The 21,596-nt window shown below is 48.1% G+C and overlaps 1 protein-coding gene across 1 annotated transcript in view; it reads right to left on the bottom strand.

Moving 5' to 3' along the window:
- Positions 1–4,697: 4,697 nt before the first annotated feature.
- Positions 4,698–21,596, bottom strand: part of SNRNP200 (small nuclear ribonucleoprotein U5 subunit 200) — a 65,336-nt gene continuing 48,437 nt past the window's right edge. Inside the window, exons 33-45 of the mRNA XM_081961059.1 lie at positions 21,495–21,596; positions 20,206–20,357; positions 19,365–19,473; positions 18,377–18,485; positions 16,835–17,024; positions 15,229–15,393; positions 14,979–15,100; positions 12,534–12,677; positions 12,194–12,370; positions 10,579–10,739; positions 9,123–9,204; positions 7,526–7,618; positions 4,698–5,794 (exon numbers count right to left, since the gene is read on the bottom strand). The exon at positions 21,495–21,596 is cut by the window's right edge and continues 9 nt beyond it. Coding sequence (XP_081817185.1) covers positions 5,651–5,794; positions 7,526–7,618; positions 9,123–9,204; positions 10,579–10,739; positions 12,194–12,370; positions 12,534–12,677; positions 14,979–15,100; positions 15,229–15,393; positions 16,835–17,024; positions 18,377–18,485; positions 19,365–19,473; positions 20,206–20,357; positions 21,495–21,596 — 1,750 coding nt within the window. The 3' untranslated portion in view covers positions 4,698–5,650. The remainder of the gene's footprint in view (positions 5,795–7,525; positions 7,619–9,122; positions 9,205–10,578; positions 10,740–12,193; positions 12,371–12,533; positions 12,678–14,978; positions 15,101–15,228; positions 15,394–16,834; positions 17,025–18,376; positions 18,486–19,364; positions 19,474–20,205; positions 20,358–21,494) is intronic.

Here is a 21,596-nt window from a genome sequence, read left to right on the forward strand (position 1 = left end):
ACTCCGTTACGCAGCACTAGGGATTCGAACTGCCAACCTTTCTCAGGTCTGAGCCACTGCATCTTTTTAAGAATCATCATCTCTTAAATTTGTTTTCACTTATGAATGCCCTGATACAGGCCACCTTTTTCAGCATTTCCTTTGCCTTATCATCTTTCTCCTCCATTGAAATGCAGCTGCAATCACCCTTCCAATCACCTGACTTGTTTTTTCAAGCATTTCTGGGACGTTGCATTTCCTGCAACCCCATCCAGCTTCTTTCCAGCAAGAAGACAAACACGTGATGAGTAGAGAGAAAAAATCACAGTGCAGATTTCTGAGACTCTTAAGAGCATCTGCTTTCTCTCCTCTTTTAATCTTATGACGGTGGGAACCCCCTGACACTCATTTGACAGTTTCTCCAGACAATTCGATTCTGCTTCCTTCCCCAGGATCGGAATAATTAGGTGTGCTGTGTATGTTGCTACACCCGACATGGAGTTATGAGTTGGGGAGTGCCTAAATACCAAACCAATATGCTCAAGTGGAAGCTTAGTGGAAAACAACACGCTATGTGAATGTGGAGAGATGCAGAGTCCATCCCATAGTGGCACAGTGGTTAGAATGCAGTATTACAGGCTAATTCACTGCCTACTGCCAGGAGTTCGATTCTAACCAGTTCAAGGTTGACTCAGCCTTCCATCCTTCCGAGGTTGATAAAATGAGGACCCAGATTATTGGGGGGCAAGAGGCTGACTCTGTAAACTGCTTAGAGAGGGCAGTAAAGTACAGTGAAGCAGCATATAAGTGCTAGCGCTGTTTTCCTTCCTAACTATTCCTCTTCTCCTCCTTCCTGGTGCTGCAGTGGTTAGAATGCTGTATTGCAGGCTGACTCTGCCCAATGCCAGAAGTTCAATCCTGACTGGCTCAAGGTTGATTCAGCCTTCCATCCTTCCGAGATGGGTCAAAGGCGGACCCAGATTGTTGAGGGCAGTAGCCTGACATAGAGGGCTGTAGAGCAATGTGAATGACCATTGGCTTACCTGAAGGGTCCTTTCTGTACACCGCAAGGGGAGTCCAAGCATGGGTTAAAATCTGTCTGACTGCCCTGGAGTGAATTGAAAGATCTTTAGCAATGCCTCCTCTTCCGGCTCCTCAGATTTTTCGATGAAGGCGTGGACCTGTAACACTGTTCAAATGTGGTTCCATTGAGTCTGTTCTTAGTTCAAGTCAAAATAGGTTGCATAAGTCAAATCGGTAACGAAGTCACAAATCCATATCAAGAAAGTCCAATACATATACACATGGAAGCTGTGAGAGAGACCCTAGGGCGGGGTTGGACTCTCCTCGCAGCGTACAGAAAAGGACCCTTCAGGTAAGCCAATGGTCATTTTCCTGTACGCTGCTTGGAGAGTCCAAGCATGGGACATACCCAAGCTAAATGTCACTAGGGCGGGAAGAACCTGACACAATGGTCTCTCCAGCGGCATGAATATCCTGAAGGACCGGTCTCCCAAATGCCGCTTCCGCTGACGCAAACTTGTCCAACTTGTAAGCTTGAACAAATTGGGATAGTGAAGCCTACGTAGCCGTTCTGCAGATCTCTTCTATGGGCGCTTGGGTCACCCAGGCTGCTGTGGATGTGGCGCTCCTTGTAGAGTGGGCTGTGATACAGCGTGGTACCTGTTTAGACTGGAGCTTATAGGCAAGGGCGATGCAAGCACGCAACCATCAGCTGATGCTGGCGGAGGTGACTTTGCGCCCCATGGTAACAATTGAAAGGAAAAGCGATTCCGATCGCCTGAACGCCGCAGTGCGCTTGATGTATTTGCGAATGGTTCAGCGCACCAGCTTGTGCCATCTGCGTTCCGTAGGATGTCTTGGGTGAGAACAAAAGTCCGGAAGAATGACTTCCTAGCTTCAATGAAACCAAGAGTTGACCTTCGGAAGAAACGAAGGATCCAAGTGAAGGACGACCCTGTCTGGATGTATGACACACAAGTCCTCCCTGACTGACAAGGCCGCCATCTCCGAAATCCTACGTGCAGAGATGATCATGGTCAGGAATCCTGTCTTGAAGATTAGGTCCTTCAGGTCACAGGTACGAATCGACTCAAACGGCGCCTCGACTAGAGCCCTAAGTACAATATTCAACTCCCAGGTCGGGTATCGATGAACGACTGGGGGCTGCAAATTGGAGGCTCCCTTCTGGAAACTGCGGACCGTGGAATGACGTGCTGAGGATAGGTGGTTGCTGGGAGCGAGAACGGTGGAGAGGGCCGCTACTTGGCAACGCAGCGTGTTGGCTGCTATCCCCTGGTTCAATTCTTCTTGCAAAAAGTCAAAAACTTGCGGCATAGAGGCTGAAGCGGGGTTTATCTGCTTAGGTACACACCATTTTGCGTAGGCTGACTAGGTGGCCTCATAAATTCTGGTAGTAGATGGTCTACGTGCTGCCTGAATGGTTTGGATGACCTTTGAAGAGAGCCTGTCCCTCTCTAGGAGGTCCCTCTCAAGTGCCAAACGGCCAATTGCAACCATTGGGGCTCCGGATGTGATAGGGCCCCCTGGCTGAGAGAGACCTCCCCTGGAGGAATCCTCCATGGCTTGATGATGGAGAGGCTCATGAGGTCAGCAAATCAGGCCCGTCTGGGCCAAAATGGTGCTTCGAAAAGAACTTCCGCCTGTTCTGTGAGAATCTTTCAGATGACACTGGGAAGGAGAGGCAGCGGTGGAAACACGTAGAGCAGGCCTAGTGGTAGAAGGCCCTGACTAGCATTGTCTGCCATTGTGCAGTGAGCTGAGTTGGAACAATGGAAATGTGAGGATGGTGGCAGCTGCTGCTTCAGAGGCGTGCAGTCAAAGGTTGAGAGGAGTTGTTAAGGCGGTGCCTCCGCGAGGAAGCTTCTGGTGCGAAATCCAACAGTCCAAAGCGCCTGCAGAGGAAACAGCTGGAGGGAGGCCTAAGGGAAGGACCAACACCTCGCTGTCCTTGGTCAATTGCGGCTCAGTGGAGGGGAACGACTGACTGCTAGATTACCAGGCAGAACACCTCATGCTACCACCACTTTCCGATGCTGACTCACGAATCTCAGGGGAAAAAACGCAGCAAAACTGCAACTAAAATGGCCACCGGAAGCTTTCCCTTACTTAAAATGGCGATGACTAGCTGCTGAAAAAAGCGGCGCCAAATTCAAAGTAGCCAGGGTGATGGCGCACCACTGACTGTCGTGCCAAAACGCTCAATATAACGCAAGCGGCTGCCCCCCCCCCCGCCCCTGGCCACTGCGCAAAGAGATTGCGTCAGCTCCTAAGACAGCTCACGTTGCCCAGCAAGACAGATAAACCGTGCATGCCCGGAGAAGCCGGGAGCACGCGCTGGCAACAAGCAGCAGTAGTAGAAGCAATGAGAAGATTTAAAGCAGACCTTTTTTTTCTTGCAGAATGGAATTATTTGGTTGGAAAGTCCAAGTCAAGAGTAAATTTCTGTTGATAGACTGGAACCACTTAAAACGTGTCCATTGGGCCAGAACTGAATTGAAAAATCTGAGGAGCCGGAAGAGGAGGCGTGGCTAAAGATCTTTCAATTCAGTCCAGGGCAGTCAGACAGAATTTAACCCATGCTTGGACTCTCCAAGCAGCACATAGAAAAGCAGTATATAAGTCTTAAGCGCTATTACTACCTGCTGGTTATGTACCGATAATGACTTATCTTTGGCCAAAGAGGAAGCCAAAAAAGGTGGCTTCATTCTGGCAGTTTAAAGTTTTGATCTAAAGAAAAAAAAAGAGGTGTACGACAGCCTTCCTGTAACACTCAAGCAAAAATAACTTTACTGAAGTCCTCTTAGCCCCTCAGTTATTCATCCACAGTCAGCTCTCTGATCTTTTGTTCCCTGGCACTTGTTCCCTTAACACGTAGCATTTCTTCCATTGATGCTTGTTCGTTGTAGCAAAAAGAGAAAAAAAACCTATTTGCATGATTAATTACTGCAGTGGCTGAATAATCCACATTTCTCTGGCATCGCTCTTCCCTTGACGTGCATACATCCCCAGAACTATCACTTCCTAAGCTACATTAGCTGGTTTCCTATTTGACAAATACAAGACTCAGAGTGTCTCATCTCCTGCACTCTAAACAGTTCAATGATTACTTAAGTACCTTAATGGTTTCTCATCTGACAGCTGTTCAAATTTCCTGACTGGCTTCACTTCCTCCAGTTGGTTCAATAGGATCTTGCCACTTTCCAAGGATTACAAACAGCTGCTGTTTTGTTTCTGTTTTTTTGCAAACCCTAAGGGCATCTGCTCACTCTTTTATTACAAAGGAGCTGTTAAGAGTCCGCCCAAGAAACTAAAAAGAGATTCTGCTTTCAGTAGCCATCAGCACTCTAATGCCTGCCTGCCTGGCTTCTTACTGGGACTCTGAATTCTATTAAAACGGATGTAGGCAGAATGCTGAAAATGTACAACCTGTTTACACAATCTGCGGCCCGCAAAGAATTCATTTTTGCTCCTGGGACACAGCTTAGAGGAATAATTTTGTCAGATGTAGGAGAAAGGGGTGCTTTCAGCTTCTTTGTTAAGTCTTCCTTGTTGTTAGGAATACCAGAGGAGGGCAAGACTATATTTAGTCTCCTGCATTAAGATTTTATTTTAAAAAATGGATTCTACTGTTTACACCAGATAATAGAATGGCAGAAGATTACACCAGTCTCATGTGCAAGAAAATGCAAATCTATATAGCATGGGAGGTTGGATATTGGAAAGACATCACGAAATACGCAGAACCAATATAGCAATAGCACTTAGACTTATGTGCCGCTTCACAGTGCTTGGCAGCTCCCTCCAAGCGGTTTAGAGTCAGCCTCTTGCCCCCAACAATCTGGGTCCTCATTTGACTCATCTCGGAAGGATGGAGGGCTGAGTCAACCTTGAGCCGGTCAGATCGAACTCCTGGCTGTGGGCAGTAAATTAGCTTGTAGTACTGCATTCAACCACTGTGCCACTATGGCAGGCAGGCAGGAAGGAAAAGGGAGGGAGGGAGGAAGGATGCAAGGAAGAAGAGAGAATGGAAGGAGGAATAGCAATCGGACTTAAACTTATATACTGTTTCAGTGCTTTATAGCCGTCTCTAAGCAGTTTACAGAATCAGCCTCTTGCCCCCAACAAGCTGGGTCCTCATTTAATGTCAGAAGGATGGAAGGCTGAGTCAACTGCGAGCCAGTTAGGACCGAACTCCTGGCAGTGTGCAGTCAGCCTGCAATACTGCCTTCTAACCACTGCACCACCACGGCTCTAACAACTATCTTCGCTTGGACAACTCTCCCCCACAAAAGGGACCCATGTTAGTTCCTGGAAGTTTTATTTTGGAAAATTAGCAGGATCTCCAAACAATCAAGTCTGCTCGTTTACTCTAAACATTGTACATCAAAACTACTGCTTGTTTTGCTGAGTTTTAAAAAAAACAGGGAAAAGCTGAAGATGCTGGCAGGAACACAAAAGGTGGAACTCCCTTTCTACACCTGCTGGCTGGGGCTTAGACAATGCAGGGAATCAGAAAGTGAGAACATCTACAAAACAGCTTTCCAACCACCTACGGTGGTTATCTGCTCCAAGAAAGTCCACAATGAGTTGATGAAGGTCCTATCACCAAGGATGTTCAGCCTGTCACTCAGTCGGAGTCGCTGTCGCTCTCTGCCTCTTTTACATCCACGCTGAATTTGTACTCTTGGTCACAGCCCATGTAGGCATCGCTCATGAAGTAGAGTGTGTAGTTGTGTGTCCCGGTGGTTGGAGCCACAAAATCCAGCTTCACCTAAAATAGCATAAGAATTGGGTTTTTAGAACAAGTCGGATCAACAAGGAACTGGTTGCCTGCAAAAAGCAGGGATTAGGCCAGGGGTCAGCAAGCTGCAGCTCTGGAGCCGCATCTGGCTCTTTCATCCCTCTGCTGCCGCTCCCTGTTGCCAGTCGGTGCCACAATTGACAGGGCATTCGGTTAGGACAGGTACAGGAAAAAGGATGCCATGCTAGGAGGAGACTCTGGTGGGGGAACCAGACTTCCAATCAGCAGAGGAAAAAGGACTCCATGCTAGGAGGAGACTCTAGGATGGGGGGAACTGGACTTCGGCTCCAGAATTGAACGGGGGGCATTTCATACAATTCTCAGTGGTAAGTAATGGTGGGTTGTCTTTCTTAGCAGGGGTCTCCAACCTTGGGAACTTTAAGCCTGGCAAACTTCAACTCCCAGAATCCCCAGCTTTGCTCTCAGTGGAAAAAGAAACAGCTCAACACAATGGGCCTCTCTTTGGGGAAAGCATGAAAATACACAGATTGAATCATGTAAGTTAAGGGCTAACAATAAAATCGGGTGCAGTTCATGCTTCGTTTAGCTTCTTAATTTTGACATTTCAGACCAGTTTTTTTTTTTTAAAAAAATTCAATAGCTGCTAAACCACAAGCAGGACAATGGATATTACAGAATGTGACGCACGGAAAAAAGTGACACAGGGAACAGAATTCAGCTACCAAGAATCCTGCTTTCAATAGAAGGGGATATTCGTGGAGTGGGGTTGAACTGTTGGGTCCTTGATGCTCTCTGAGGTAGACCTTTCATTACCAAACTAGGTAACCGCATCAGTGCTACCTGGTTTCATACGTGGCTGCCTTCGGTTAGGGTGAGCTCTTGTCCTGGACTGTTCCTGCAAATTCTACTTGTAAACCCTGAAACTCTGAGCATTGGACTGGCTGATGGGAAGCTCCAAATCTCATGGTTGGATTTTGGCTTCTCTTTGGAAACTATTCAGGCGTGCTTTTATTCCCGAGATGGTTTTGATTTTGCCATATGTTTGTTTCCTTGTTATCTACAAGGAACAAACAAGCCAAATCGCTGTTCTGATTTAGCAGCTCTGGGTGAGCTGAAACCTGAAACAAAACTGCGAGGGGGGGAAGACACAAATAAAGCTCTCCATAACTATTGGGGCCTGTCGGCTGCTGGCCCCTACAGCAGCCGAATCAGAGGAGGAGGAGGCGTGGGGGTCAGGGTCAGCATCAGGAAAGCCTGAGAGCTCGGAGGGGAAGAGGGAATGGAGCTGGCAGAGAGAGAGACAGAGGCGGAGCCTGGGCTGTCCGTCAGCCCTCAGATGGAGAGTCAACAGCTCCCAGGTCTGGAGGTGGCTGATGAGTTAGAGGAGGAACAGCTGGGCCCAGTGCCTGACACATGGATGCACAGAAGGCAAAGGAGAGGAGAACAGTGGAAATCTATTGGCCGGTCCTCAGCACAGAAGAGCCATGGCTGCTAGCAAGGCCCCTTAGCTCTGGGGATAAAAGGCAGGGGTGGATGGAGACGAATAGATGTGACAGACAACTATTCATCTTCCGGACAGACGGACGGACTTTTTAGCCTGCGGTGAGAGAGAAACCTTTTGGCGGGGCTGCCAGCGCTCTTAATAAAGGAATATTTGAGTTCACTTCAGAGGGTTGATCGCGTTTGGGCAGCTGGGTCAGAACAATAATCAAGACTGACGTAGAAGCGGGAGTGTCTTACCTTGGCCTTCTGCTGCAGCGTCAGTCGCTTGATGGAAATGAGGCTGTTGGATTTGGAATCGCCAATTACCACCCACCAGCCTTCCTCGCGTTTCTGCAGGAAAGAAGCAACAAAGAGGACAAAGTGAGGCGTACAACAACGGCCTATTCTCAGCCCCAACAGGCCCTTGCTTGTTCTGACCCAGCCTTTGCAAGCAATGAGAAACCACTTACTGACGAGTAAAACAGACCCCTTTAGTCAAAAAGGGAAGGAACAGTCTTATCACATTGGATAAAGGTAAAAGTAAAGGTTCCCCTCGCACATATGTGCTAGTCGTTCCCGACTCTAGGGGGCGGTGCTCATCTCCATTTCAAAGCCAAAGAGCCAGCGCTGTCCGAAGACGTCCCCATGGTCATGTGGCCGGCATGACTAAACACCAAAGGCGCACGGAATGCTGTTCCCTTCCTACCAAAGTGATCCCTATTTTTCTACTTGCATTTTTTATGTGCTTTCGAACTGCCACGTTGGCAGAAGCTGGGACAAATCACAGGAGCTCACTCCATTAGGCGGTGCTAGGGATTCCAACCGCCCACCTTTCTCATCAACAAGCTCAGCGTCTTAGCCACTGAGCCATCGCTGTTTAAACACCACATTGGATAAACAACCCCAAAAGTAATTAGTCACAAAGGAAAGTTTTTTTTCCCCTTCTGAAACGGGGTAAGAACAGTCTCTGTTCAATGAGAACTCAAGATAGAAAGTCCTTGCAAGGATTACTGTAAAATCCCCATTTTCTCAAGATTAGCTGGAACTCAGGAGGCAGAGAATAGATGGGGGTGGGGCCAGTCAGGTGGTACTTACCGGTTCTCCCAACTACTCAAAATTTCCTCTACTGGTTCTCCAGAACTGCTGAATACCACCTCTGGTTTAGAAGTTTCAAAAGTTTAGAGTATACGCATAATTATATGCATATAATTATTTACTTTTTTAAGGGGTGCGAGAATATATCGGAAGCGTTCTAGGAGTGCAGTTTATAGAAAAGCTTGGGAATATCAATAGCACATAGACTTATATACTGCTTTACAGCCCTCTCTACGTCGTTTACAGAGTCAGCCTTTTACCCCCAACAACCTGGGTCCTCATTTGACCCACCTCGGAAGGCTGGAAGGCTGAGTCAACCCTGAACCTGGCGAGATTCAAATTACCAAACTGCAGGCAGTCAGCAAAAACAGTACTACACTCTAACCACTGTGCCACCAGGAACCCCTGGTCTATGTCTTCTTTTCCCCGAGAGCCGGCTTATTGCTTTCCGTTGCTCTCCTCTCCTCTCTAAGCATTCGTGCATCTGGGATGGGCCCCATCTGCTCCTCCCCCTCACTCAGCTCAGGCCCCGAAGACAGCTGCCTCTCCACCTGGGGGGGGGGGTGGCGGCAATGGAAGGCCCCGGCCCTGCAACTGCCTCTGCTTCCTCATCAGAGCCTCCCAGAGGTGGCCCAGGCTCCTCCTCCCCTGACTCTGCTGCTAGCTCTGCTGGCAGCCGATGGGCCACAACACTCAGCCTCTCCCAGAAGCTGAATCGTCCCTAGGCTTCCCAGAAACTTTCCCCAAGGGCCCCACTTACCTGTGGGAACAGCGGGGCAATCACGGGCCCGGTTACTTCCTCCTCTCGCTCCAGCTGCACCAGCACAACCACAGGTCCTCCACTGGAGAGAGAAAGCAAGTAGCAGACTCACATGTGTTCCCAGCACTGTTTGTAGCCTTCGCTCCCTTCCCAGTCCACTACAAGCAAAAGAGGCTGCAGGAGCAACAGAGGGCTAAAACCTTGGCGGTTTCCAGCATGGGATCCTGTCCCAGATTTTTTTTATTGGTGCTTCCGAGTCAGTCTCTGCCTGGACGTTTTCCGAAGTGGTTTGCTATTACCAGCTTCCTCAGGGCTAAGGGAGAAGGGCTGGCTCAAAAGTCCCCATTTGGCTTTGTGTCTAAGGTGGAACTAGAATTCAACAGTCTCCCAGCTTTTAGCCAGGTGCCTTAACTATTACACCAGCTCTCACAGAAAGTTTGCCACCTTTGTAAGTTTGAAGTTAGAGAAGGCGCCTCTGAATGTCCAACTTAATTTAAAAAATGGAGAACCTGAAAGCTATGAGAGAGAGAGAAAGTCTTAGAAAGTCCAAAGTATTTCATGCTCTTCTAAAAGTAAATTTAAATAGAATAGACTAAAATAACAGAGTTGGAAGGGACCTTGGAGGTCTTCTAATCCAACCCCCTGCTTAGGCAGGAAACCCTACACCACTTCAGACCAATGGCTATCCAACATCTTCTTAAAAGTTTCCAGTGTTGGAGCATTCACAACTTCTGGAGGCAAGCTGTTCCACTGGTTACTTGTTCTCACATCAGGAAATTTCTCCTCAGTTCCAAGTTGCTTCTCTCCTTGATTAGTTTCCACCCATTGCTTCTTGTTCTACACTCAGGTGCCTTGGAGAATAGTTTGACTCTCTCTTCTTTGTGGCAACCCTTGAGATATCGGAGCACTGTTCTCATGTCTCCCCTGGTCCTTCTTTTCATTAAACTAGACCTACCCAGTTCCTGCAACCGTTCTTCATATGTTTTAGTCTCCAGTCCCCATATCATCTTTGTTGCTCTTCTCTGCACTCTTTCTAGAGTCTCTGCATCTTTTCTACATTGTGGTAATCAAAACTGCAGTATTCCAAGTGTGGCCTTACTAAAGCCTTATAAAGTGGTATTAACTCTTCACGTGATCTTGATTTAAAAGTTCTGTAATACTTCCTCAGTACAAATTGCTGAGAAGCTGCTTACCAAATTTGTCATTTTTAGCTTGCACGCATGGGCACACACACACACACACACACACACACACCTAACAACAAACTAGTTCACTCTGAAACCGAAGAATCCATTGCTTCTTTTAGCTTCAGGCCCTGTCCTCTCCTTCCTCCCCAGCGGCCGAGTCTATCCTCCGAGTCTTGCCTCCGTCAATCAGCCGCGAGATCAGAAAGCAAACAAACTGAACGTTGCATCACCCACGCCCTCCCCTTGGGACCTTCCCGGCCCCTCCTTACCTGTGGATGCTCTCCTTTTCCACCACCTCGTAGGAGAGCTCAATGTTGGGGTAGCGGTTGCAGAAGCGAGCCACGTCTGCAATCTGGGCGTCGGAGAGCTGGAGCAGGACGTTGCGGTCCTCGTCTTCCATCTCCATGATGTCGAACACGCTCTCCACTCCCTGCATGGAATGACAGGCAGGAGATTGAGCAGGCAGCCCCCCCCACCCCAAGGGGAAAAGCTTGCGGGTTACAGTGTCATTGAAACACCCACCCACCCCATTCAGTATCAGCTGACACACAGAGGAGAATCAGTTGGAGGCCTTGTGCTCCCACTGATGGGGTTGCCATTGCTTTTTGGCAGTGGGCAGCCGGAACAGAAAGGAGCAGGATGAATCTACCCTACAGGCAGCTGCCTCTCTGGGGGAAGTCGGGCAGGTCTTGATTTAATCAATTCTCTGAACTGCAAGCAGTCCACAGCACACTCTGTAAGTATGTAAGTCTAAGTGCTATTGCTATTGCTTCTTTCCTTCCTTCCCTCCCTCCCTCTCCTCCCTTCCTTCCTTTCCTTCCTCTCTTATTCCCTTTCTCCTTCCTGGTATCGCTGTGGTTATAATGCAGCATTGCACACTAATTCTGCCGACTGCCAGGAGTTGAATCCTGACTGGCTCAAGGTTGAGTCAGCCTTCCGTCCTTCCAAGGTGGGTCAAATGAGGACCCAGATTGTTGGGGGCAAAGGGCTGACTCTTTAAACCACGTAGAGAGGGATGTAAAGCACTGTGAAGCCATATATAAATCTGAGTGCTATTGCTATTCCTTCCCCCTCCCCTTTTCTCCCACCCTCCCAGTGGTTAAAATGCAGCACTGCAGGCTAATACTGCCCATAGGCAGGCGTTCAATCCTCCTTCCAAGTTTGGTCAAAGGATCCACATTGTTGGGGCTAATATGCTGATTCTGTAAACCACTTAGAGAGGGCTGTAAAAGCTCTGTAAAGCAGTATATAAGCCTAAGTGCTATTGCTATTTTCCTTTTTTCCTTCCTTCCTTCCCTCCCTCCTTTCTTTTATTCCCCTTCTCCTTCCTGGTGCTGCAGTGGTTAGAAGGCAAACTCTGCCCACTGGCAGGAGTTCAATCCTGACCGGCTCAAGGTTGACCTGTCCTTCTGTCCTTCTGTCCTTCCGAGAGGGGTCAAATGAGGACCCAGATTATTGGGGGACCACATGCTGACTCTGTAAACTGCTTAGAGAGAGACATAAAGCCCTGTGAAGCGGTATGTCAGTCTGAACTGCTAGTGCTATTCTATAAGATGCGCCCCTCCCTGGTTCTCAATTATTCCTCAGGGAAGCCCAGAGGCAGCACAGATCTTCTCCTAAGCTCAGCCCTTGGGAACTCCAAGCTGTTTGGTTAGTTTTCCAGAAGATCCAGCCCAGCCCAGAGTTCTTCAATCGGCTGGATATAAATCTTGTAAATATATGGCTTCAATTTAATTTTTTTTAAAAAAATTCTCATGCAGTTGGGGACTTCGCTCTGTTTTCTGCCATGCCTGATCGCTAAGGCCCGCCATGTCCTTTCCCTGGGCTGCTCCCTTCCTCTTCCTTACTGAGCTGCAATGGCGGAGCCCGAGGGGCGATTCTCACCTTTTCCGTGCAACGGCGGATGTTTTCGGAGGTGAAGTGCGGCAGCTGCTTCAGGTAGGAGTCCTTCGACCACATGGCCTGGGTCACCATCTGGGCCAGCTCCATGGCCGCCAGGGCGGGGCTCAGCCAGCCGTTGCTGGAGAGGACGTCGACGCAGGCTTGGATGAGCCGGATGGCCTGGGGACGGGAAGACAACGGTTTAAGGGTGCCGGGCAAAGCCCCTGCCGAGCCAGCCAGCCAGCCAGCCCATGCTCACGCCGGAGCCAAAGAGGCAAGGCCTGCCACATGGGACCATGTGGCCATCCCGGCACCCCTCTTCTTCCCCCCTCCCATTCTGTACCTTGCTCAGGATCTCCTCAGTGTCTGACTGGAGCTCTGCGCTTAGCTGCATCCGTGACAAATGCGCTTGCAAAAGGAGGTTGGTTTTGATGTGGGGGTCGTTGAATTTGGGGTTGTTCAGCTTGTGGGGCACTTTCTGAGCCAGCTGGAGAAGGAAGCAAGGAGGAGGGTCTTCTAAGCATCCAACACGACCATACACTGGCACAAACTGCCTGTCAGGCCTGCAGCCATTTTTTCTTGTGGATCTTTGGCCTGCCACACTTTCTATCATGCATTTTCAATGGTGGTGAAATGGGAGGGGGGATTGTACGGAGTGAGATGCTATGTAGCCATAACAACATTCTTTCTAGAAAGCCAAGGTCATCCTTTGCCTCTGCACCTCTGAACCTGACAGGAACTGGATGGGTGGAACTGCCAGCATCGCAGTGGGAGATTGGATCATATGGTGGACTTGTGGGTGTGGGGCAATGGTAGGTTTCAAAAATTTTTGGAACCTACTCTGTGGGTGTGGCCTCCTTTGTGGGAGTGGCTTGCCGGCCAAGTTCAGAGAACACCAAAGGATCCCAAAGTCCTCTCCCTCATCTTTTTCCTTTTTGTCCTTCGACTTCTGCTCCTCCTCCTTCCCCCCACAGCCCCACTCCCTTCTAGGACTGATGATGTTACCTAGTTTGGTAATGAAATGTCTGTAAGAAAACCACCAAGCTCAGAAAGCAGCAAAGATCCCACTAATCCCCACCTCCTCTTTCTCCCTTTCATTCTCCTTTTTGTCCTTTCAACTCCTTCCCCCCACCCCCACCCCCTTCTAGCACTTCATCAGCTCAGGCGCGACTGGAGAAGTTTCTCTTCTCAGAAATGTCTTCAGTGGAGCGGTGGCAGCCTGCGTCCCTTTCAGGAGGTCCACTGAGGAAACTTCTCCGGTCGCGCCCGAGCTGGTGGAGCGCAGGCAAGCGCCGTCCCGTCGCCAGGGAAATAGTGAGTGAGGTGAATCGCATGGTTGCTCAGATCACACGGGCACAGCCCGACCGGAGAAGTTTGGTCTTCTCGGGCTGCGCCCGTGTGATCTGAGCAACCATGCGATTCACCTCACTCACTATCTCCCTGGCGACGGGACGGCGCTTGCCTGCGCTCCACCAGCTCGGGTGCGACCGGAGAAGTTTCCTCAGCAGAGCTCATGAAAGGGACGCAGGCTGCCACCACTCCACTGAAGACATTTCTGAGAAGAGAAACTTCTCCGGTCGCGCCCGAACTGGTGGACCGCAGGCAAGCGCCGTCCTGTGACAGGGGCGGGGCAGGAACTTACTTCCGGGTTCATTGACCAACAGGATCGTGCGATCCGGTAGAAACCCACCACTGGTGTGGGGGCAAGATCTTGAACTTTCAACTGGGTGGGAAAACTGGGAAGCTTTCAGATTCGGGTTTTCCCAGTTGTGCCAACCTGGCTCCCTTAATAAATTGGAACATTGAGCAATCCTTCGCCTTGGACTCTGATTTACTTTTGGATGCAATCTGGAACTCTGACAATTCCATTTCTATTTGCTGCCCACCAATGTCCCACTTTCATTTTATCAAAGAAGGATTTAAGCCAGGGGTGTCAAACTCAAGGCCCAGGAGCTGGAGCCGGCCCGTTCGATGCTTATAGTAGATCTGGCCTGTGGAGCAACTCTGAGGCCCTCCTGAGCTCCGTTTTCACTGGCAGAGAGTTGCAGGAGGCCGTCGCAGCCAAAAATGGAGCTCAAGAACCCGGTTTCACTGGCAGAGCGCTCGGGCCACCACAGTTGCCTCCAACATGAGTGCGGTTGAGCATGCCACACCCACACGCCCGCCCACCAAGGTCAAACACAACCCTGATGCGGCCCTCAATGAAATCGAGTTTGGCACCCCTGATTTAGGCTATTGAAATTGGAGCATTCCTCAGGAAAATGTGCCTTTGAGGGGGTGGGGGAAACACATGGGATTCTGCAAGAAATCTGCAAGCTTCTTACAATCTGCTACATTGATTCTGCTAATGGATCCCTGGAGACAATTGTCATTCTATACATTTCTCAACAAACCAATTAAGAGAGAGCAACTGTGGCTGCCCATTTTTTTTGTTCGTTTTTGCCCCCCCCCCCCCCCCGGAGCATTCTGGAAGCCCCCTAAAGGCTATGCATACCCTTTTTTGACAAAAAAACATGCTGTTTTGGGGAGGTCTGCAGAGTGCAAAAACTTTTTTTTTAAGTTTGCCTCTTCAAAATCTTGGTGCATCTTATACTCCCATAAATATGGCATTCATCTCCCTGCCAGACGGACCTGTTAGCTGTGGTGAGAGAGAAGCTTTTTGCCTGGGCTGACGACGCTCCTAATAAAGGAACCGTTGACTTAAATACAGAGGGCTTGTCGTGTTTGGGGACCTGGGCCAGAATGGCCAGGAACCTCCCCTGGGAGACAGAGATGATGATTCCCTTACCTGCCGCAAGAGATTGTCCTCGTGGTGCCTAATAGGAATATTCTCATATTCCGCAGCATTGGAGATAATTTCAATCAGACCTCTCACTTTGGTCTTGGCATTCAGGGACATGCTGAAGAGTTCTAGAGTGGATCATTTGAGAAAGGAAGAGAAGCTGCATCAGATCCCGAGCTCCAAGGCTGGAGGCTGTGGCAGCGAGGGACACGACGCACGCACACACACACATCCCTCTCTCCCCCAGACCCATTACCGATGGTGGTGTAGTTGATGTAATAATAAGCTGCGATCATGCCCAGATTCAGAGGCGCCACGTCCATTTCATCTTCCACACTGATGCACTTGGACTGCTCCAGGTCGCTCAGCGTTTGCTCCACTAACTCGGAAAGGTGATCGGAGAGATGGCGGTGGGACACACCTGGGCAGAGGAACAGATGAAAAGTCAGAAGCTGCAGGATTTTGAGATACACTCCCAGGGACTGATCAAATACTGTTAATATTTAGCGTTATTAGTAATCCTACACATTAGGAATATTAAAGCTATGGTAGAATAATGAGCAATTCTTAAAATATTAAATGATAGCATTTAGTAGGGGATAATAAATACAGGGCGTAAAGAAATGTTATTTATGTTTAAATGAATTACCGTATTTTTCGGAGTATAAGATGCACCTCCCCCCCCCCCCCAAAAAAAATAGGGTGGAAATTTGGGTGCGTCTTATACTCTGAATGTAGCTTTTTAGAAGCTTTTTTTCAGCCCTAATGAGGTGCTAACGAGTGAAGCTCTAGATCGCTTTTCCCGGGGTTCGGGGGTTCGTTCCAGCTGGGAGAAGCCTAGTACAAAAGATTTGAAGACTGCTTTAAGAGGTACTTCTTTTTCCAGTTTCTATTTTTGGGAGATAATCCTCTCAAGGGCAAGGCAGAGAGTTCCTATTTGAGTTTTTTCAATGGTTTCCTTCAGGCAAGCCTTAAGCTGGTTTGTTGATTCAGCTTTGTTAAATTTTAAGAGGTGTGAATTGCTTTTGGCTGAATGCCCAGACATCTAGTTAAGCTTATTAAGATTTTATCTGGCTGTCTGGAGAAAGAAAAAAAGTGGTAAAAAGTGTCATTATATTATAACATTGTGTTTGCTTGCTTTTCTGGTGCTACGAGAATAAAAATGAATACCTGGTAGGCAGAATCCCCCCCCCCCCCCCTATTTTCCTCCCCAAAAACTAAGGTGCTTCTTATACTCCGGAAAATACGATAATGGAAAAATGATAAAGGATTATGGAAAGAGACTAATATTGTTGAAGTTGGAAGATTAGATAGTTTCCCTCACACATATGTGTTAGTCGTTCCCGACTCTAGGGGGCAGTGCTCATCTCTGTTTCAAAGCCAAAGAGCCAGCGCTGTCCGAAGATGTCTCCGTGGTCATGTGGCCAGTATGACTTAATGCTGAAGGCACATGGAACACTGTTACCTTCCCACCAAAGGTGGTTCCTATTTTTCTACTTGCATTTTTTATGTGCTTTCGAACTGCTAGGTTGGCAGAAGCTGGGACAAGTAATGGGAGCTCACTCCGTTATGCAGTGCTAGGGATTCGAATTGCTGAACTGTCGAACTTCTGATCGAGAATCTCAGCGTCTTAGCCACTGAGCCACCGCTTATACTTATATTTATACATATTTGTATCACTATTGTTAGTGTTGTTTTAAAAAGACCCAGTCAATGCACTGTCCACAAAATATGTTTACACTGGAAAAAATAAAAAAATGTACATTAAAAAAAGTCACAAGCTGCACATCTGGAGAGGTTTGGAAATGGTCCAAGAGCTGACTGGAATGGGGGGGGGGGGGGACGGCAGGGAAAGGAATCACCTTGTAGGTTGTAATAGTTGGGGTTCTGGGTCATCCTGCGGTACAGGAAGGTCCAGGTGAGGTAGTCCACCGCATCCTGCTTGTTTTCAATGGTCTTGGTGACAATCTCAGCATTGAAGTGATCGTGCATGCAGTGGTCAAGGTGAGACTCCACTGGAAGGGGCTCATAGAGGAACTTTTTGAAGAAATCCTTGAACGGAAGAGCCAAAATTATAGTTAGTGTGTGGGGGGTGGGGATTGCCTGCTTAAGATTAGGGGTTCAAGATTCCAGAGTCGAAGAGAATCTGCTCCAAAGAAATCATGCTAACACAACATGCAAAATGAGGGAAGGATCCCCCCATCTGGTGTAGGTTTCCTTCAAGGCTGTAGGTTTTTGCAAGCCAAAGTCAATCGAGTGGGAATGAGTTTTCAGGCTGAATGACCAAGATCTAATTTTCTGACGTCCAGAGGTTTTCAATTATTTAAGGGTTATTTAATCATGAGGTGGCATTAAAAAAATCTGCAGCAACCTCACCAGAAAGAATATCTCCCAAACAGGAATCACATCTCTTTGGCATTCTCAGAAACAGATCAGAAATCTACCTGCATAAAGAACCAATCAACAGGCAGCTTCAAGGACAGACCAACTGAGAACCGGTTCCCTTGGAATTTCTTCAAAATAGATCAATCAGAAGTCTATCTACATAAGGAATTAACTTCCTTGAACTCTGGAGACAAATCAGAGAGCACCTTGCTACATTCAAATACAAGAGTCCAGGTAGTTGCTATCCATTGCTTATGAGTTGCTGAGATGTACGTTTCTTAGCAGCTGGCTCTGTCTCTGAAAACGCCAGCCAAAGTTGTTGGCAAAACATGAGGACCTCAGAAAGCTGAGTGTTGTGGCCCACCAGCCGCCAGCAGAGAGCAGATTCAGACAGCGAGGAGGTTGGGGAGGAACATGGGCCAGTCCTGGAGTCTGGGGAAGGCTCTGATGAGGGCTCTGTGTCGGAGGCAGAGAGGGGGCCAGGGCCGTATGCCAGTTATCAGCTGCCTTCAGAGTCAGACATCAGTGAGGCAGACAAACAGCTGGAACCTGTTCCCAGCGTGCGCATGCGCAGAGTTGCCAGACAAAGGGAACAGCTAAAGAACAGGGGTCGACTTGGGAGGAAGGCCACAGGTGGACGATGAATGGCCCCTCCCAGAATAAATAAAAGAGGAGAGAAAGGGGAGTGGAGTTTGCAGGAGACAATTAGTTTGCTTAATTGGTTAATGACTCTCCAAGATTCCTTGCTAAGTTCTGCAGATCTCGGCCTGGCAGCTCTCCAAGCCAGATAAGGTCTGTGTCTGTAAATCCTCCCTTGAAAGACTTTGCTGGATGTGAATGAGCAGAATTCATAGTCAATTGATAAAAGGGTTTTTTGTCAGAACAAGGGGTTGGCTTCATGCTCTCGGGAAGCCTCGGTCAGAACACTGAGATTGTGGCCACAGCCTGAAAGCTCTTCACTGCTAGGAGCCCCAGCTCCTACGAGCGGAGGAATCTACCCACTTCCCATTTTGGCTCACCTTCTTGGACCCCTGGCACATAATAACACAGCGTCCTTCGTCATCCTGTAACGGGCGGTTAGCACGGCCCACCATCTGTAGGACATCATAGATTGGATAATCCACATACCTGGCACAAGGAGAATGATTCACTGTTGAGTGAATTAGTCAGTTAAGGACCTGGTTAACTCTTTGGGGGCAAGTCTGCAGACTTAACCTCGGATTGCAATCTAGCTAGATTAAATTATGTTTTAATGTCCTTTTAAATGACAGAGGTTAGCCGTAAACAGAGACAGCGGCTGTGATTTTAACTAGTTAATGAAAGCCCCGCTTACTTCCTTTGACCTTTTTGTGAATGGATGATATACCTTTAACAGCATTAAACATAAATCCATGTTTTTAAGGTGATTAGGAAAATATTAGAATGTGCAGAAATGAACAGATTAACACTGGCAATTAAGGAGAAAGAACAACCTGAATACTATATGACATGGGAATTATTTTATCAATGATTGGAGAATAAAAATGGAAGTTAGAAATAAAAGAAGGAGATTAAAGAAGAGTAGAAAATATGTTAAGAAAGAAATATAAACAATATGATAATTGTTAGTATGATGAAGAGGATTATTATTCCCTCCCTCCCTCTCTCTCTCTCCCTCCCCCAGCCCACCTCACAGGGTGGTTGTTTTTGTTGTGTATAAAAAACAGGAAGAGGGAGATTTGCGGGCTACGTTTGCTGCCTTGAGTTACTTATAAACATAGCGTGAGTCTAAAAGCTGGAAGGAGCTACCACAGGAGGTGTGACGTCACAGTTTGTAGACTCAGTTCTATTGGATACTGGACGGAGTTAACCCATGCATGGATGCTATCTCCACCAACTTTGGAGAATAAAGAAAACCCCACCAAAAAGCAACCAACCCAACTCCCTCTTAATTCCCTCCATCGCGCCCCAAACCTCAACCCATTTAGTAGCGGTTCCAGACAACCCAACCCAGCACTCTTCACTCACGCGTGGATCTTCCCGTTGTAGTATTGCGTGTCCATGATGATCACCAGGTGGGCAGCTAAGTTCATCCCCCAACAGAGGCTCCGTGATGCCACCACCACCTGGATGGCCCCTAGGAACAAACCACAATAGTTTTATGAGAAAAAACACTCAATACTTAATACTATGTGTAATAACTGCAGCAAGAATCATATACACACAAAATTGGAAAAACAAAAATACACCAACAGAAGAAAATGTGATTTAAAAAAAGTATTAAAATGCGCTGAAATGGACAGACTTACAAAAGGAATAAAAGACAAAAGAGAATCTAAGTATTAGTTAAGTATGGAATTTATGGTACAAATGGCTAGAGGAAAGAGGCAAAGAATAAGAAAACATTAAAGGAAAAAAGATTAAGAAATCATAAAACCGCATATTTAATAAGAGGGGGGAAATGTAAAATATATTGTACAGAAATAGCACAGAATAATAGTTATAAGAGGAATATGTACATAGATGTATTTTATAAAAACAAGTACATTGAGAGAGTAATATGTACAGAAGAAATATAAGTATAAATTACCATATTAGTAGAAGTTAATTAGGGCATTTTTCGGACACCTGACCACCAGTTGGGATGGGGACCTGATTGGACCATGTGATGGACATGTGGGTGCAGGGGAAGGAACTTTGACTTTACTTTGGGTGGGGAAAATCGGGGGCCTTTCAGGTTCCGGTTTCCCCAGATGTGCCAATCTCTAATAAAATGGAACTTTGAGCAAAATATTTTAATAAGAAATGAATTTTTAAAAAAGAAAGAAAATCCCTGCCTCAGAGCGTTGCTTGGAACCCTGACATTTACCTGAGCTAAACAGCTGCTCCACCACTCTTCGTTCCAGGGAGGTCAGCCCCTCGTGCAGGTAGCCCACCCCGTTCACCACCGTCTCTTTCAAGGTGTTGTCGTTCAGCTTGTCCAGGTAGGGGGCCACGTCCTTCTCAGTACAGTGCAGAAACCTGTTGAGACGGGAAACCAGGCAGATCAGAAGGGCCAAGCAAGCCGGATCTTAGCCAGCTTGCCCTTCGCGAAGGATAAGGTGGCTTTTTCCAAGGCAAGGAAGGAAGCAGCTCAAAAGCACTTTCAGGTCTAGGTTGCAGCTCCGGCCCCTCCAGCAGCCGAATCAGAGGAGGAGGCGTGGGGATCAGGGTCAGCATCAAGGCAACCTGGGAGCTCCGAGGGGGAAGAGGGAGTGGAGCTGGCAGAGAGAGAGACAGGCAGGCAGGCAGGCAGAGGTGGCGCCTGGGCCGTCCGCCAGCCCTCAGATGGAGAGTCAACAGCCCCCAAGTCTGGAGGTGGTTGATGAGGAAGAGGAGGAACAGCTGGGTCCAGTGCCTGATGCGCGGATGCAGAAAAGGCAGAGGAGAAAAGAGCAATGGAAATCTATGGGCTGGTCCTTGGGATGGAAGAGCCACCGCTGCTAGCAAAGCTCCACCTTAGCTCTGGGGATAAAAGGCAGGGGGCTGGAGATAGAAAGAGAGAGAAAAGAGAGAGAAGAAGACAGACAGGGAGGGAGGGAGGGAGAAACACAGAGAGGGAAAGAAAGAGAGGGGGGGGGAAGAGAGGGGGGGGAAACAGAAGGAGGAAAAGACAGAGTGAGAGGGAAAGAGAGAAAGGGAGAGAGAAACCGAGAGAGAGACAGAGAGATGGGGCAGTTCCCTATGTGTGAAGGGCAAACTACCCTGCAAATTAAGGCTAAGAACAATCGCCTGGAGCAAAACAGCCCCTGTGATTATATCAATGCAATCAATTGCTGATGCATTGGGACAGATTGAGAGAGTGAGAGTGAGAGGAGAGAAGAAGAAAGCAGGGAGGGAGAGAAGGAGGAAGGAGAGAGAAGAGAAACGAAAAGAAAGGGAAGGATGGAAAGAATGAAGAAGAGGAGGAGGAGGAGAGGTCACACAACATTTAAGATTTAGTCTCCCAGTCAGTGCAAAACAGGGAAGGAAACGGCGAGGAGAAAGAGAGAGGGAAAGCCAGAAAGAAAAAAAGTTAGAGGGCGGAGATGAACAGATGTGGCAGACAACTATTCATCTCCCTGCCGGATGGACTTGTGAGCCTGCTGTATGTTTGGGAGCCGGGTCAGAGCAGTCTACCTGTGTCTTTGGACATCTGAAGCGCAGGTGGTGAGGATGTCGATGGCCGTCAGCCGGGTCTGCTTGCGAGAGGGGACAAACACGATGACCGGCTTCTTGGGG

The sequence above is a fragment of the Natrix helvetica genome, assembly GCF_964273705.1.
Source record: "Natrix helvetica genome assembly, chromosome: 8".
NCBI lineage: Eukaryota > Metazoa > Chordata > Lepidosauria > Squamata > Natricidae > Natrix > Natrix helvetica.